This window comes from Balaenoptera borealis, assembly GCF_965194805.1.
Source record: "Balaenoptera borealis genome assembly, chromosome: 1".
NCBI lineage: Eukaryota > Metazoa > Chordata > Mammalia > Artiodactyla > Balaenopteridae > Balaenoptera > Balaenoptera borealis.
The window spans coordinates 76,537,719-76,551,078 of record NC_138860.1 but is presented as its reverse complement, the minus strand read 5'-3'; the positions used below and the strand labels follow the sequence as shown (position 1 = coordinate 76,551,078).

The 13,360-nt window shown below is 40.1% G+C and overlaps 1 protein-coding gene across 1 annotated transcript in view; it reads left to right on the top strand.

The window, feature by feature from the left end:
* The first annotated feature begins 6,465 nt into the window (after positions 1 to 6,465).
* The window catches only part of FCRLA (Fc receptor like A), a 21,349-nt gene continuing 14,454 nt past the window's right edge, over positions 6,466 to 13,360 (top strand). Inside the window, exon 1 of the mRNA XM_082407844.1 lies at positions 6,466 to 11,776. Within this exon, the coding sequence (XP_082263970.1) occupies positions 11,698 to 11,776 (79 nt within the window). The 5' untranslated portion in view covers positions 6,466 to 11,697. The remainder of the gene's footprint in view (positions 11,777 to 13,360) is intronic.

Sequence of the window (13,360 nt, the reverse complement as noted above, 5' to 3'; positions counted from 1 at the left end):
ATGTACAAGTAGGGATATTTTTATTTCTCTCTTCCCAATCTGAAAGCCTTTTTATTTTATTTTCTTACTTTATTAAACTGGCTAGAACTTTTAGCATTATGTTGAGTAAGAGTGGTGAGAGCAGACACCTTTGCCTCGTTTCCTATCTTAGCGGGAAATCAAGCAGTGTTTCACTGTTAAGTATGATGTTAGCTGTAGGCCTTTTATAGATGCTCTTTGTCAAGTTGAGGAAGTTCTTTTCTATTCCTCTTTTTTTTTTTTCCTGACACCTTTTATCTCAATGGGTGTTGATTTTGTCAAGTGCTTTTTTTTGCATTAACTGATGATCATCTGGGACTTCCCTGGTGGTCCAGTGGTAAAGAATCACCTTCCAATGCAGGGGACATGGGTTCAATCCCTGGTTGGGGAACTAAGAGCCCACATGCCACGGGGCAACTAAGCCCGTGCACCACAACTACTGAGCTTGCACGCTTCAGTGAGAGAGCCTGTGTGCTGCAAACTACAGAGCCCATGTGCCCTGGAGCCTGCATGCCACAATTAGAGAGAAGCCTGCACCACAACAAAAGATCCGGCACATCTCAACGAAGACCCCACATGCGGCAACTAAGACCCGATGCAGCCAAAAGAATAAAGAAAATAAATAAATAAAAATTTAAAAAATTGAAAATCATCTGATTTTTCTTCTTTGGCCTGTTAATGTAGTGAATTACACTGAAAAAATTTTTAAATATTAAGCGTCCTTACACCCCAGGAATAAATCCCACTTTGTCATGGCATGTAATTCTTTTTTATATGTTGCTAAATCTATTTGCTAATATTTTGTTAAGAATTTTTGTATTTATATTCATGAGAGTTATTGTTCTGTAATTTTCTTTTTATATGTGTGTTAAACCTGTATTTGTTTTGGGCCAAGGATATGGTCTATCTTGGTACATATTCCATGGGCACTTAGAAATAATGTGTATTCTTTGTCTGGCTTTGGTATCAGGTAACTTCTTAAAATGAATTGGGATGTGTTCCCTCATCTTCTATATTCTGGAAGGGACTGTAAAAAATTGGTGTTAATTCTTCTTTAAATGTTTGGCAGAATTCTCCAGTGAAACCATCTGGGCCTGGAGATTTCTTTTTGGGGAATTCTAAAGTTACGAATTCAATTTCCTTTATAAATATAGAGCTATTCAATTATCTATTTCATTTTGGATGAATTGTGGTAGCTTGTACATTTCAAGGAATTGTTTCATTTTATCTAAGTTGTCAAATTTATGTGTATAAAATTATTTGTAGTATTTAAAAATTTTCCTTCTGATATATGCAAGTTCTGTAGTGATAGCCCCTGTTTCACCGAGATATTGGTAATTTGTGTCTTCTTTCCTTTTTTTTTTGGTCAGTCTTGCTAGAGGTTTGTCTATTTCTATTTAATCTTTTCAATAAACATCAACTTTCTGTATTTTTTTGTTTCACTGATTTTCTCTATCTTTTCTCTATGTTCATTGTTTTCTGCTCTTCTCATTTTTTCATTTCTTCTTTTTACTTTGGACTTATGTTGCTCTTCTTTCTCTAGGTTTTGAGGTGGGAGTTTAGATGATTGATTTGAGATTTTTCTATTTTTTAATGTAGTGGTTCATGCTCTAAATTTCCCTCTCAGCAGTACTTTAACTGTGTCTTACAGATTTTGATATGTTGTATTTTCATTTTCATTCAGTTTAATGTATTTTTTAATTTCCTTTGAGACTTCCTCTTTGACCTGTGTATTATTTGTAAGTATGTTGTTTACTTTCCAAGTGTTTAGAGATTTTTCTGTTCGTTTTCTGTTTGACTTCATTGTGTCTGGAAACCATGCTCTTTATGATTTCAATTCTTTCAATTTTGTTGAGTTGTTTTTTTGTTTGTTTTTGTTTTGTTTTTGCCCAGGATGTGATCCAGCTTGGTGTATATTCCATGGACACTTGAAAAGAAATGTGTGTTCCACTGTTACCGGGTGAAGTGTTCTACAAATACTAGATCCTATGGGTTGATGGTGTTGTTGAGTTCTTCCATATCCTTGTTGATTTTCTGTCTAATTGTTGAAAGAGAGATGTTGAAGCTTCCAACTGTAATTGTAGATTTGTCAAGTCCTCCTTCCATTCTATCACTTTTGCTTCACATATTTTACAGCTCTACTGTTTGCTACATATTAATGTAGGGTCTTTTTGGTGGATTGATCCTTTTATCATTATATAATGTCCCTCTCTGTCTCTGGTAATATCCTCTGCTCTGAAGTTTACTTTATCTGATGCTTTTGTGGGTAGTGTGGGGCCACATTTTCCCCTGCGATATTGCTGGAGTGGAGCATTTATTGTCTGAATGTTTTTGGTCATGCTAAGCTGGTCCTTTTCTAGTCATTTGGCTAGAGAGAACATACTTCTGCTGGGGCTTCTTTTTTTGGCTGTGCCATTGGTATTTCTGGGTCTCTGGTTTTCAACTCCAAATTTGAGATATAAAGCAAAGAGAAAACCCAGGGAACACACCACTGTGTCATTCTTCAGGTCCTAAAGTCTCTAGCTGGTCTACTTTCTTCTCCCCAATTTTTAAGAATCTTATTACATTATATGTAATGTCCAGGACTTTTATTTGTGCTTAGTAGGAGGAATAGGGAAAAGAGTCTTTTACCCACATTCCCAGAAGATGTCTGAAGCGTTCTATTTTTAATATGCATACTTAAACTTATATTTTCTATCAATATATAGAGTTAATCATAGGCTATAGTTTCCTCCTGAACTTGTTGTGGGGAAAAACTCCCAACCAAACTCTCCATAGGAAAAGTCTCTAGGTAGAGGAATTATGTGTGACTTTCTCTTTATTTCCTTTTTCTGTGTTTTCTACACTTTCTACAATTAGCATGTATCATTATAAATTATATTTGGAAGCTCAATGTTCTATGTGCCTTATGTTACTATTGTGAAGTAAAACCGTATCCATTTCTACATCACTTCTACTGCAAAATAGAATTTTCTAGGCCTTCTTTTTGCTTATAGTGCTAAACAATTAAAACTGCAGGTTCTAATCTGAAAAATGCATCTTCATAACTAATAAAAGAAGTCTCAGAAAGAGATGTCCCCTCTCTCCTGGATCAACAGAGGGAGCATTATCCTTCTGCCTAATAAAGCTGGCTCAAAGAATCCAATTTGATACATTGTTAAACTGAAGACTTTGATAAGAATATCAAAAATCTGAAATGCATAATTCTATTTGGTTATCTTATTTCATAATTTGTTACTTGGGCAATAATGTAATTGACATCTCTGTATTCCTGCACAGAATAAATACTTATAAAATTGCTCTGTCAAAGAAGAGGCAGTTATTGACACTTTCACTTTCTCGGTCATGTGTCGGGGGAAAGAAGCCTATGGTTCTGCTAGATAGCCTCCTTCAACAAAGACATTGAGAGACTTATTTCAATTAATTAACAAATTACATTAATAAGTCCATGTGGGGCTGAAAGCTGAAGGCTGTGCTCTGTGCTGACAGGCCCCAATAAAGCAGCAAAGAGAAGGCAGATAGACCATCATTTTGGGCACCAGCAAGAGCCTGCTTGCTTCTGTGATGTACCTCTTGCCAGCTCAGAATAACTCTGTTTTGCTGAATCAATCTGCAGAACCATCACAAAGAGACTAAGGGACTTCCCTGGTGGTGCAGTGGTTAAGAATCTGCCTGCCAATTCAGAGGACACGGGTTCAAGCCCTGGTCCAGGAAGACCCCACATGCTGTGGAGCAACTAAGCCTGTGCGCCACAACTACTGAGCCTGTGTTCTAGAGCCGGTGAGCCACAACTACTGAAGCCCGCGTGCCTAGAACCCATGTTCTGCAACAAGAGAAGCCACTGTAATGAGAAGCCTGTGCACCGTAACAAAGAGTAGCCCCCGTTTGCCACAACTAGAGAAAGCCCACGCACAGCAACAAGGACACAACGCAGCCAAAAATAAACAAATAACAAAGAGAGTAAGAAAAAATGCACACAAATATATTGTTTAATCCTCTGTGGTCCAAGAACCTCAAGCAGTTTCATTTTCTCAAGGAGAAAGAGCCCAGGGCACTATCCTCTGAAATACTCTTAATTCTTTTATTTGCTGCCAGCAATCAGGTTAAAGGAATAGTTCCAAGCACTATCTTCCAGGAATATGTGAGTTTTCTTTATGAAAATGAGGTCCACCTGGCAGCAGGGTGAGTTTCCTCATACTTCTAGTCTCCTGGAGGTAAGGAATTGGCTTTATTTGGGAACAGGGAACTGCTTCCTGGAAGAGAAACAATAGCGTGAGAGGTCTCGTGCATCGGGGAGCTCAGAGTATCTTTGTACATGCTTTCTGAATGTGTGTTCTAAAACTCTAATTGTGGACTTCCCTGGTGGTGCAGTGGTTAAGAATCCACCTTCCAATGCAGGGGACACGGGTTCGATTCCTGGTCCGGGAAGATCCCACGTGCCGTGGAGCAACTAAGCCCATGCGCCACAACTACTGAGCCTGCACTCTAGAGCCCGCGAGCCACAACTACTGAGCCCACGTGCCACAACTACTGAAGCTCGCACACCTAGAGCCCGTGCTCCACAACAAGAGAAGCCACCGCAATAAGAAGCCTGCCTACTGCAACGAAGAGTAGCCCCTGCTCGCCGCAACTACAGAAAGCCCGTGTGCAGCAACGAAGACCCAACGCAACCAAAAATAAATAGATAAATGATTAAAAAAAAAATCCCCCCCTCTAATTGTAGGTGAAACAGGCATCCAAAGAGGGGTATGTCAATTCATATCTGGCATGTCTGGAGATGTCCAGCTTCTACCTGAGCAACCTGAAACTGGACCTGAGTGTATTCTTTCTTTTTTCCTCCCCCTTCCTCCCTTTTTCCCTCCCTCCCTCTCTCTCTCATTTCTCCCCTCCCTTCCTTTGTTCCTTCTTTCTCTTGGAAGAAATATAAAAACAAGCTAAGTCAAGATGTGAGGAGTAACTTAGTGTACTGCAATACCTTTTCAAATCTTAGGAATAAGACAGGTGGCACCACTATAGATCCTATAGCTTTGCAAATAGTCATCCAAGCACTCTATACCTACAGTGTTGCTATAGATAGTAAAAGGACAATAAAACTTTATGCCAATAAATTTGATAACTTAGACAAAATGGACAAATTCCTGGATGTACAAAAACTATCCAAGTTTATTCAAGGAGAAATAGATAACCTCAATAGCCCTATATCTATTAAAGAAATTGAAATTATTATCAAAACTTTCCCACATAAAAACCTCGAGTTTCAGATGGCTTCACTGGTGAATTCTAACAAACATTTAAGGAATAAATAATACTAATTTTACACAAAGTCTTCCAGAAAATAAGAGGAAAGAACACTTCTCAACTCAGACATCCAGGCAAAGACATTATAAGAAAAGAAACCTAGAGACCAATATTTCTCATGATCATAGATGCAAAAAATGTTAAACCAAATTTTAGCAAGCCCAACAGTATAAAAAAGGACAGGATATCTTGACCAATGCAAGGTTGGTTTTATATTTGAAAAGCAATTAATGTAATTCACTGTATTAATAGAGCAAAAAAAATCATCATTTCAATAGATGCAGAAAAAGCATTTGATAGAATTCAACACCCATTAATTGTTTTTTAAAAATAATAAGTGGGAACAGAAGGAAACTTCCTTAACCTGATAAAGGGCATATATAAAAAACTTACATCTAAAGTCATTAATAGTGAAAGACTGCATCTTTTCTCCCCAAGATCAGAAACAAGGTGAAGATGTCTGCTCTTACTACTCTGATTCAGCATAGTCCTGGAAGTTCTAGCTAGTGAAATAAGGCAATAAAAGAAACAATTTAAATGCACAGATGGAAAGGAAGAAATAAAATTTTCCATATTTGAAAATGACGCAATGGTCTATGTAGAAAATCCCAAAGAATCTATATTTTAAAACTCCTATAACTAATAAGTGAGTTCAGCAAGGTTACAAAGTCAACATACAAAACCGTTTAGTATTTCTATACAACAACAATGAACAATCAGAAATTTATTTTTTGAAGTATCATTTACAATAGCATGAAGAATATGCCATATTTAGGGATACATTTGACAAAATATGTGCAAGATATATATATACTAAAAACTGCTAAGAGAAATTCAGGAAGACTTAAATGGAGAGCATGCTGTGTTCGTGGATCAGAAGACTTGGAATTGTTAAGATGTCAATTCTCTCCAAATTGATCTATGGAATCAAAGTCCCAGCAGGCTTTTTTTAAGAAATAAATTTATTTATTTTTGGCTATGTTGGGTCTTCGTTGCTGCGCGCGGGCTTTCTGTAGTTGCCGCGAGCAGGGGCTACTCTTCGTTGCGGTGCATGGGCCTCTCATTGCGGTGGCTTCTCTTGTTGCAAGAGCACGGGCTCTGGGCGCGTGGGCTTCAGTAGTTGTGGCTCGTGGGCCCAGTAGTTGTGGCTCATGGGCTTAGTTGCTCTGTGGCATGTGGGATTCCTGGACCAGGGCTCGAACCCGCGTTCCCTTAGTTGGCAGGCGGATTCTTAACCATCTGCGCCACCAGGGAAGTCCCCCCTTTTTTTTTTAAGTTGACATGCTGTTTAAAAATTTTATATGGAAGTGCAACAATGTTTGTATGGAAATGCAAAATTTATATGCAATAGCTTTTGAAAGTTTGAAAAAAAGAACAAAGTTAAAGAGAGTGCAGACATACAATCACAAACATATGGCCAATTTATTTTTGATAAAGATGCCAAGGCAATTCAATGAGGAAAGTATAATCTTTTCAACAAATGGTGCTGGAACAATTGATAGCCATATGTAAAAATTAAACTTCAACCCTCATTTCACAGTATAAATTAAAAAATTACTTAAAATGGGTCCTATATCTAAATGTAAGCACTAAGCCTATAAAACTAGAAGAAAACAGCAAAAAATCTTAATGACCTTAGGTTTGGCAGAGATTTATTAAATATGATTAAAAAACAATATATAAAAGAAAAAATTATTCTATAAAAGAGAAACTGATAAATTGGACTTTATAAAAACTTTAAATGTCTGCTTTTCAAAAGACAGTGAGTGGTGATCATTGTAGCACATAGAAATATCAACTCACTATGTTGTGCACCTGGAACTAACATAGTGTTGTAGGTCAATTATACTTCAATAATAAATTTTAAAAAAAGAAAAAGAAAAAAGAAAAGAAATACTGGACCTCACACACACAAACCCCACAAACACACATACACAAATTATTTGGATGATACCCCTCCAAAAAGAAAGACAATGATAAGAAAATAAAATGACAAGTCAGATTGGGAGAAAATATTTCTAAGACATATTGCCTGATGAAGGACATATATCTAGAATTTAAAAAGCCCAAACTCTTACAACTCAATAATAAGAAAACAAACAACCCAACTTTAAAACATGGGCAAAAGATTTGAATTAGTGTTTCATTAAAGAATATATACAGTTAGACAGGAAAAAAAAGGAGAATATATACAGTTAATAAATAAATACATGAAAAGATGCTCCGCATCATTAGTACATGGATGTTTATAGCAGCTTTATTAATAATTGCCAATCCTTGGAAGCAACCAAGACGTCCTTCAGTAGGTGAATAGAAAAATAAACTGTGGTATATCTAGACAGTGGAATCTTTTTTTTTTTAAGTTTTATTTATTAAAATTAATTATTTTATTTATTTTTGGCTGTGTCCAGTCTTAGTTGCGGCACATGGGATCTTTGTGGAGGGAGGCATGTGGGATCTTTCATTGAGGAGCGCGGGCTCTTCGTTGTGGCGCGTAGGTTTCTCTCTAGTTGTGTCGTGCGGGTTTTCTCTTCTCTAGTTGTGGTGGGCAGGCTCTAGAGCGGGTGGGCTCTGTAGTTTGCTGCACACAGGCTCTAGTTGAGGCGAGTGAGCTCAGTGGTTGTGGTACGCGGGCTTAATTTCCCTGCAGCATGCGGGATCTAAGTTCCCTGACCGGGGATCGGACCTGTGTCCCCTGCATTGTAAGGCGGATTCTTTACCACTGGACCACCAGGGAAGTCCCTGGAATCTTATTTCCGGCTAAAAAGAAATCAGCTATCAAGCCATGAAAAGAAATGGAGGAAACAAGTGCATATTGCTAAGTGAAAGAAGCCAGTCTGAAAGGGCTACACAGTGTATGATTTCAACTATATGGCATTCTGGAAGAGGCAAAACTATGGAGACAGTAAAAAGATTAGTGATTTCCAGGGGTTGGAGAAGTAGATGGATGAATAGGCAGAGCACAGAGGATTTGTAGGGCAGTGAAAATACTCTGTATGGTACTATAATTATGGATACATTTGTCTAAACCCATAGAATGTACAAACCCAAGAATGCACCCTAATGTAAACTGTGGACTTTGGGTGATTATGATGTACTAGGTTTATCAGTTTTAACAAAGATACCAGTTCTGGTGGGAGCTGGCAATAAAGAGGGAGGCTGTGCATGTGTGCGGGCAGGAGGGATGTGGGAACTCTCTGTACCTTCCCCTCAGTTTTGCGGTGAATCTAAAACTACTTTTAAAAAATAGTTTTCAAACATGAAACACACACACACACGCACCCACACACATGCACACACACATCTGACCTGAAGTGTGCCAGAAAAGGAATTAAGAACTTTTTGTCCCCACCAAAAGGCTAATAAAGAAATTCACAGAAAAAAGAGAAGAAAGTAAGTTTCAGAACAATAAATACAATATTATTCAATTTACTGAAGTTTATAGTGCAAAATTATATTTATTACAACTGTAAAATAAAGGGAGTGATACTTTACTGTACACCAGAAAATGAACATAACATTGTAAATCAACTATACTTCAATTTTTAAAGTAAATAAATAAAATTTAAAAAGCAAAAATAAATAAAATAAAAATAAAATAAAGGGAGTGATAAATGCAAGATCAGGATTGTGGTTGATTGTCACAGGGAAGGAAGAGGATGAAATCAGAAGAGACCCACACAGTACTTCAAGGATAATGGTAATACTCTATTTCCTCAACTGGGCGAGAGTGCAAAAGTCTGCATTGCATCATTATTCTTTATACCTTCACATCTTTTATAAATATCTTTTATCTATCCAATTAAAAATAAAGAAAAAATAAACATCAGCCCACTTGTGACAAGCCAGTAGCAGTTGGGGATGATATCAAAGGTCTAATTGGTATTGGGATGGGATGAGGACGGGGACTTGCCCCATTGCCCTGTGAAAATTCTGGGGTGATCTTGATGGCAGAACTAACTCAAGAAACTGAGGTTGGACTCCATAAGCATGTAACAGACCCAATGTTGCTCTTTTCCAAGTGAATCACATCTGTTCTAAATAGCTCATGGATCAGGCTTCAAGTGAGTAAAATTTTCTAGAGGCTTAGTAGAAATTACAGTGTAAAGAACATGATAGTTTCATCCCGTATGTTCAGAGACCTTCTTGCTTTCCATTTTGAGAGTAGGATCCTGTGAGAGTTGATGCAGACGGTACGTATAGATGAGAGCCTCTATTCAGGTACGACTCAATGGTAAGGACAGTTAAGGAGAAGGGGTGGCATGAGAAGGAAAAGATTTCTGGGGTTAGTTTGCAAGCCCCTTAAAGACCTAATGCTGAGAGTCTATATTTTAGGGAGTGCTAGGGGTGGAGGTCCATCTGAACACATTTCATTTTCTTAATTTTCATTAGGTCTGGCCTAGACTTCTCTTCCTCTTCTGAGGCTGCTGGTTCTTTCACATCACATCACATCACCTGCAAGGCTTACTGCCTCACTGCCTCCCCCCACAACCATATTCACCCCCTACTCCAACCAGATTCCCCGGGGCCACCTGCACAAAAACACTTGTCTCTCAGATAATGGAAAATTTATTCTAAATTCTTATTTTAGATTGAGAAGTATCCGCTCTCTCATGCCTCCGTTGCTAATATGTCTGTTCTGATGTGTGGTTTTTGCACAGTTGAAGGGTCATGCTGGCCCTCCTTCTGCCTTCAGGCAGGACTGCCTTCCCCCATTTATGATGGCTCATTTCATCTCCAAGTAACCAGCTGAGGGCCTGGTGGGTATTATGATGGGGAGGGGAGAGGAGTGTGGTCCCTGTGAAAAAAGGCATGGGCCCTGCCATTGAGGAGACCTCAGTCAAACAGCAAACGTTCAGAGGCAGGGACAATGGTTCCCATAAGGCACCCTGGAACTGAAGATAGATGCTGTGGCCTCCATATTGCCCCTATTCCTGACCCTCCTCAGGTTTCTCAAGCTATCGGATGCCTTCTGTCTCTAATTTCTTCAGGATCAGTGGTTTGTACTTTGGCCATGCGCCTGAGGCCTGGGCTTACTGCTAGGTCCTCTGGAAATTGACTTTCTTTTTCTCCCCCTCTGCTCTTTCCCAGGGGACTCTCTCTGCCTTGTACTCAGATTTCCACTGAGACTGAAAAGCCTTAGTCATACTCTAGAAACAGAGAGTTGAGACATGAGTCTAGAAAACTTTATGTACAAATTTGTGTGGACCCTGGGGGGGCTTCCCTGGTGGCGCAGTGGTTGAGAATCTGCCTGCCAATGCAGGGGACACGGGTTTGAGCCCTGGTCTGGGAGGATCCCATGTGCCGCGGAGCGGCTGGGCCCGTGAGCCACAATTGCTGAGCCTGCGCGTCTGGAGCCTGTGCTCCACAACAAGAGAGGCCGCGATGGTGAGAGGCCCACGCACCGTGATGAAGAGTGGCCCCCGCTTGCCACAACTAGAGAAAGCCCTCACACAGAAACGAAGACCCAACACAGCCATAAATAAATAAATAAACAAATACTTAAAAAAAAAAAAAAAAAAGAGCCCAGGGCTTAGGTGGGAACACCTGAATTAAAAAAAAAAAAAAATTGTGTGGGCTTTGGATGGTAGGATTATACCAGGGGACTAATCTGATATCTAATTTGGTGCCATTACCAATCTTCTTCCCCGTTCTGTCCTGCTCCAGTCTGGTTACTAGAAACATGTAAGGCTTGGAGCAGGACAGGGCAGGACACTTGAATTCTCACCATTGCTCTCCCTGTGACTTTCTGGGTAGGCTTCAAGCAATTTCCTGCCTCCTGTCCCTAGTTATTTCATCAGTGAAATGGATGATTGTTGCATTGACCTTTCCCAGAGTTTGTGAAGGCTGGTGGGATATCAGACAATTGTGTGCTTTGGAAGGTCTCTGAACTCTATGGGGGAATTGTTGAACAATTGAGAGGGCTATCATTTCATCCACAACCCTAAGGGTGCTGTTGATGCTGGAACCAACCTGGTCAATCTGAAGGATGAAAGCTGATTGCAAAGCTGAAAATAGGCCCCAGGGACTTGCCTGGTGGTCCAGTGGTTAAGAATCCACCTTCCAATGCGGGGGATGCAGGGTCTGTCCCCTGGTGAGGGAACTAAGATCCCCCATGCCTCGGGGCAACTAAGCCCGTGCGTCGCAACTACTGAGCCCACGCACTCTGGATACTGTGCGCTAACTAGAGAGAAGCCCGCACACCACAACTAAGACCCGACACAGCCAAAAATAAATAAATAAATAAATAAATTTTAAAAATAGGTCCCATAAGAAAGGAGATCAGACAGTTAGATTTACTTCCCCTTTTCTAATTTGAGAGGTATCGTGTTGAAGAAAATCAGTGTGTTAGAAGCTTCAGGAGGCCTAAACACAGTCACCATGAAGCTGGGCTATGTCCTCATGGCTGGGGCCTTCTACTTTTCTCCTGCTATGCTCTGGGCAGCCCAGATGCTGCTGGGTAAGTAAAATCTTTGAATGTGTGGAAATGGAGATATTCCTGACTTTGGGGAAAAGACCCAAAGGAAAGAAGCTTGGACTAACTTCAGCCCTCCAAAGAAGCCGTGTTCAGGTGGGATAAGAAGGATAGTATAAGAAAGTTTGGTGCGCAGGACTGAATGGCTCTTTCTGAATATAAAAATCTTCAAACTTTTTCCATCCTAAAAGTCCCCTTGACTATGATGTCTTCTTTAGCTACAATCTCAGTTCTTTTCTTCCTTTTCTCAGATGAATTTCTTGAAAGAGTAGTCTGAACTTGCTTTCTCCACTTCCCCACTTTTCACTCACTCCTCAATGCTTGCAGTCTGGCTTCCACTGGAGTCAGTTTTGGTCAGGGTGCTATGACCTTTATATTGACACTGCACATTTTTAAAATCTTATCCTGCTGGACTTCTCTGTATTGGGCACTGTTGATCACTTATTCTTCCTCGGCAATCTCTACTCCCCTGGCTTCTCCCTGTACTCCATGTATCTCTCTTGGTCTCTTTGGTAGCTCCTCTTCTCTTTCTCTTTTTTTAAAAAAATTTTTATTTTATTTATTTATTTATTTATTTATTTTTAAAATTAATCAATTAATTTATTTTTGGCTGTGTTGGGTCTTCGTTTCTGTGCAAGGGTTTTCTCTAGTTACGGCAAGCGGGGTCCACTCTTCATCGCGGTGCACGGGCCTCTCACTATCGCGGCCTCTCTTGTGGAGCACAGGCTCCAGACGTGCAGGGTCAGTAGTTGTGGCGCACGGGCTTAGCTGCTCCACGGCACGTGGGATCTTCCCAGATCAGGGCTCGAACCCGTGTCCCCTGCATTGGCAGGCAGATTCTCAACCACTGCGCCACCAGGGAAGCCCCTATTTATTTATTTTAAATTAATTAATTTATTTAATTTTTTTTTTGGCTGCATTGGGTCTTCATTGCTGCGCATGGGCTTTCTCTAGCTGTGGCGAGTGGGGGCTACTCTTCATTCTGGCGCACGGGTTTCTCATTGCAGTGGTTTCTCTTGTTGTGAAGTGTGGGCTCTAGGTGCACGGGCTTCAGTAGTTGTGGCATGCAGGCTCAGTAGTTGTGGCTCGCGGGTCTAGAGTGCAGGCTCAGTAGTTGTGGCGCACAGGCTTCGTTGCTCTGCGGCATGTAGAATCTTCCCGGGCCAGGGCTTGAACACATGTCCCCTGCATTGGCAGGCAGATTCTTAACCAATGCGCCACCAGGGAAGTCCCTCTTTCTCTTAAAGACTGGTGTTTTCTACAGTTGCATCCTTGCCTCCCTACTTTTTAATTTACAGTCTCCTTAGTGAGCTATTTGTCTGTATAATTTTTACCACTACGACTCTACAATTAAGAGTTCTAAATCATATCTCCAACCCTAATCATGCTTTTGAGTTTCACATTCAAACATCAAGCTTTGCACAAGACATAGCTACCTGTATGTTTCAAGGTATCTCAGCACAATATGACCAGAGCTCTGTCCTCTTGGTCCCTCCCTCTCCTAATTTCATCTTTTTTTGGTTTTTTTTTGGCCGTGCCACACTGCTTGCGGGCTTGTGGGATCTAAGT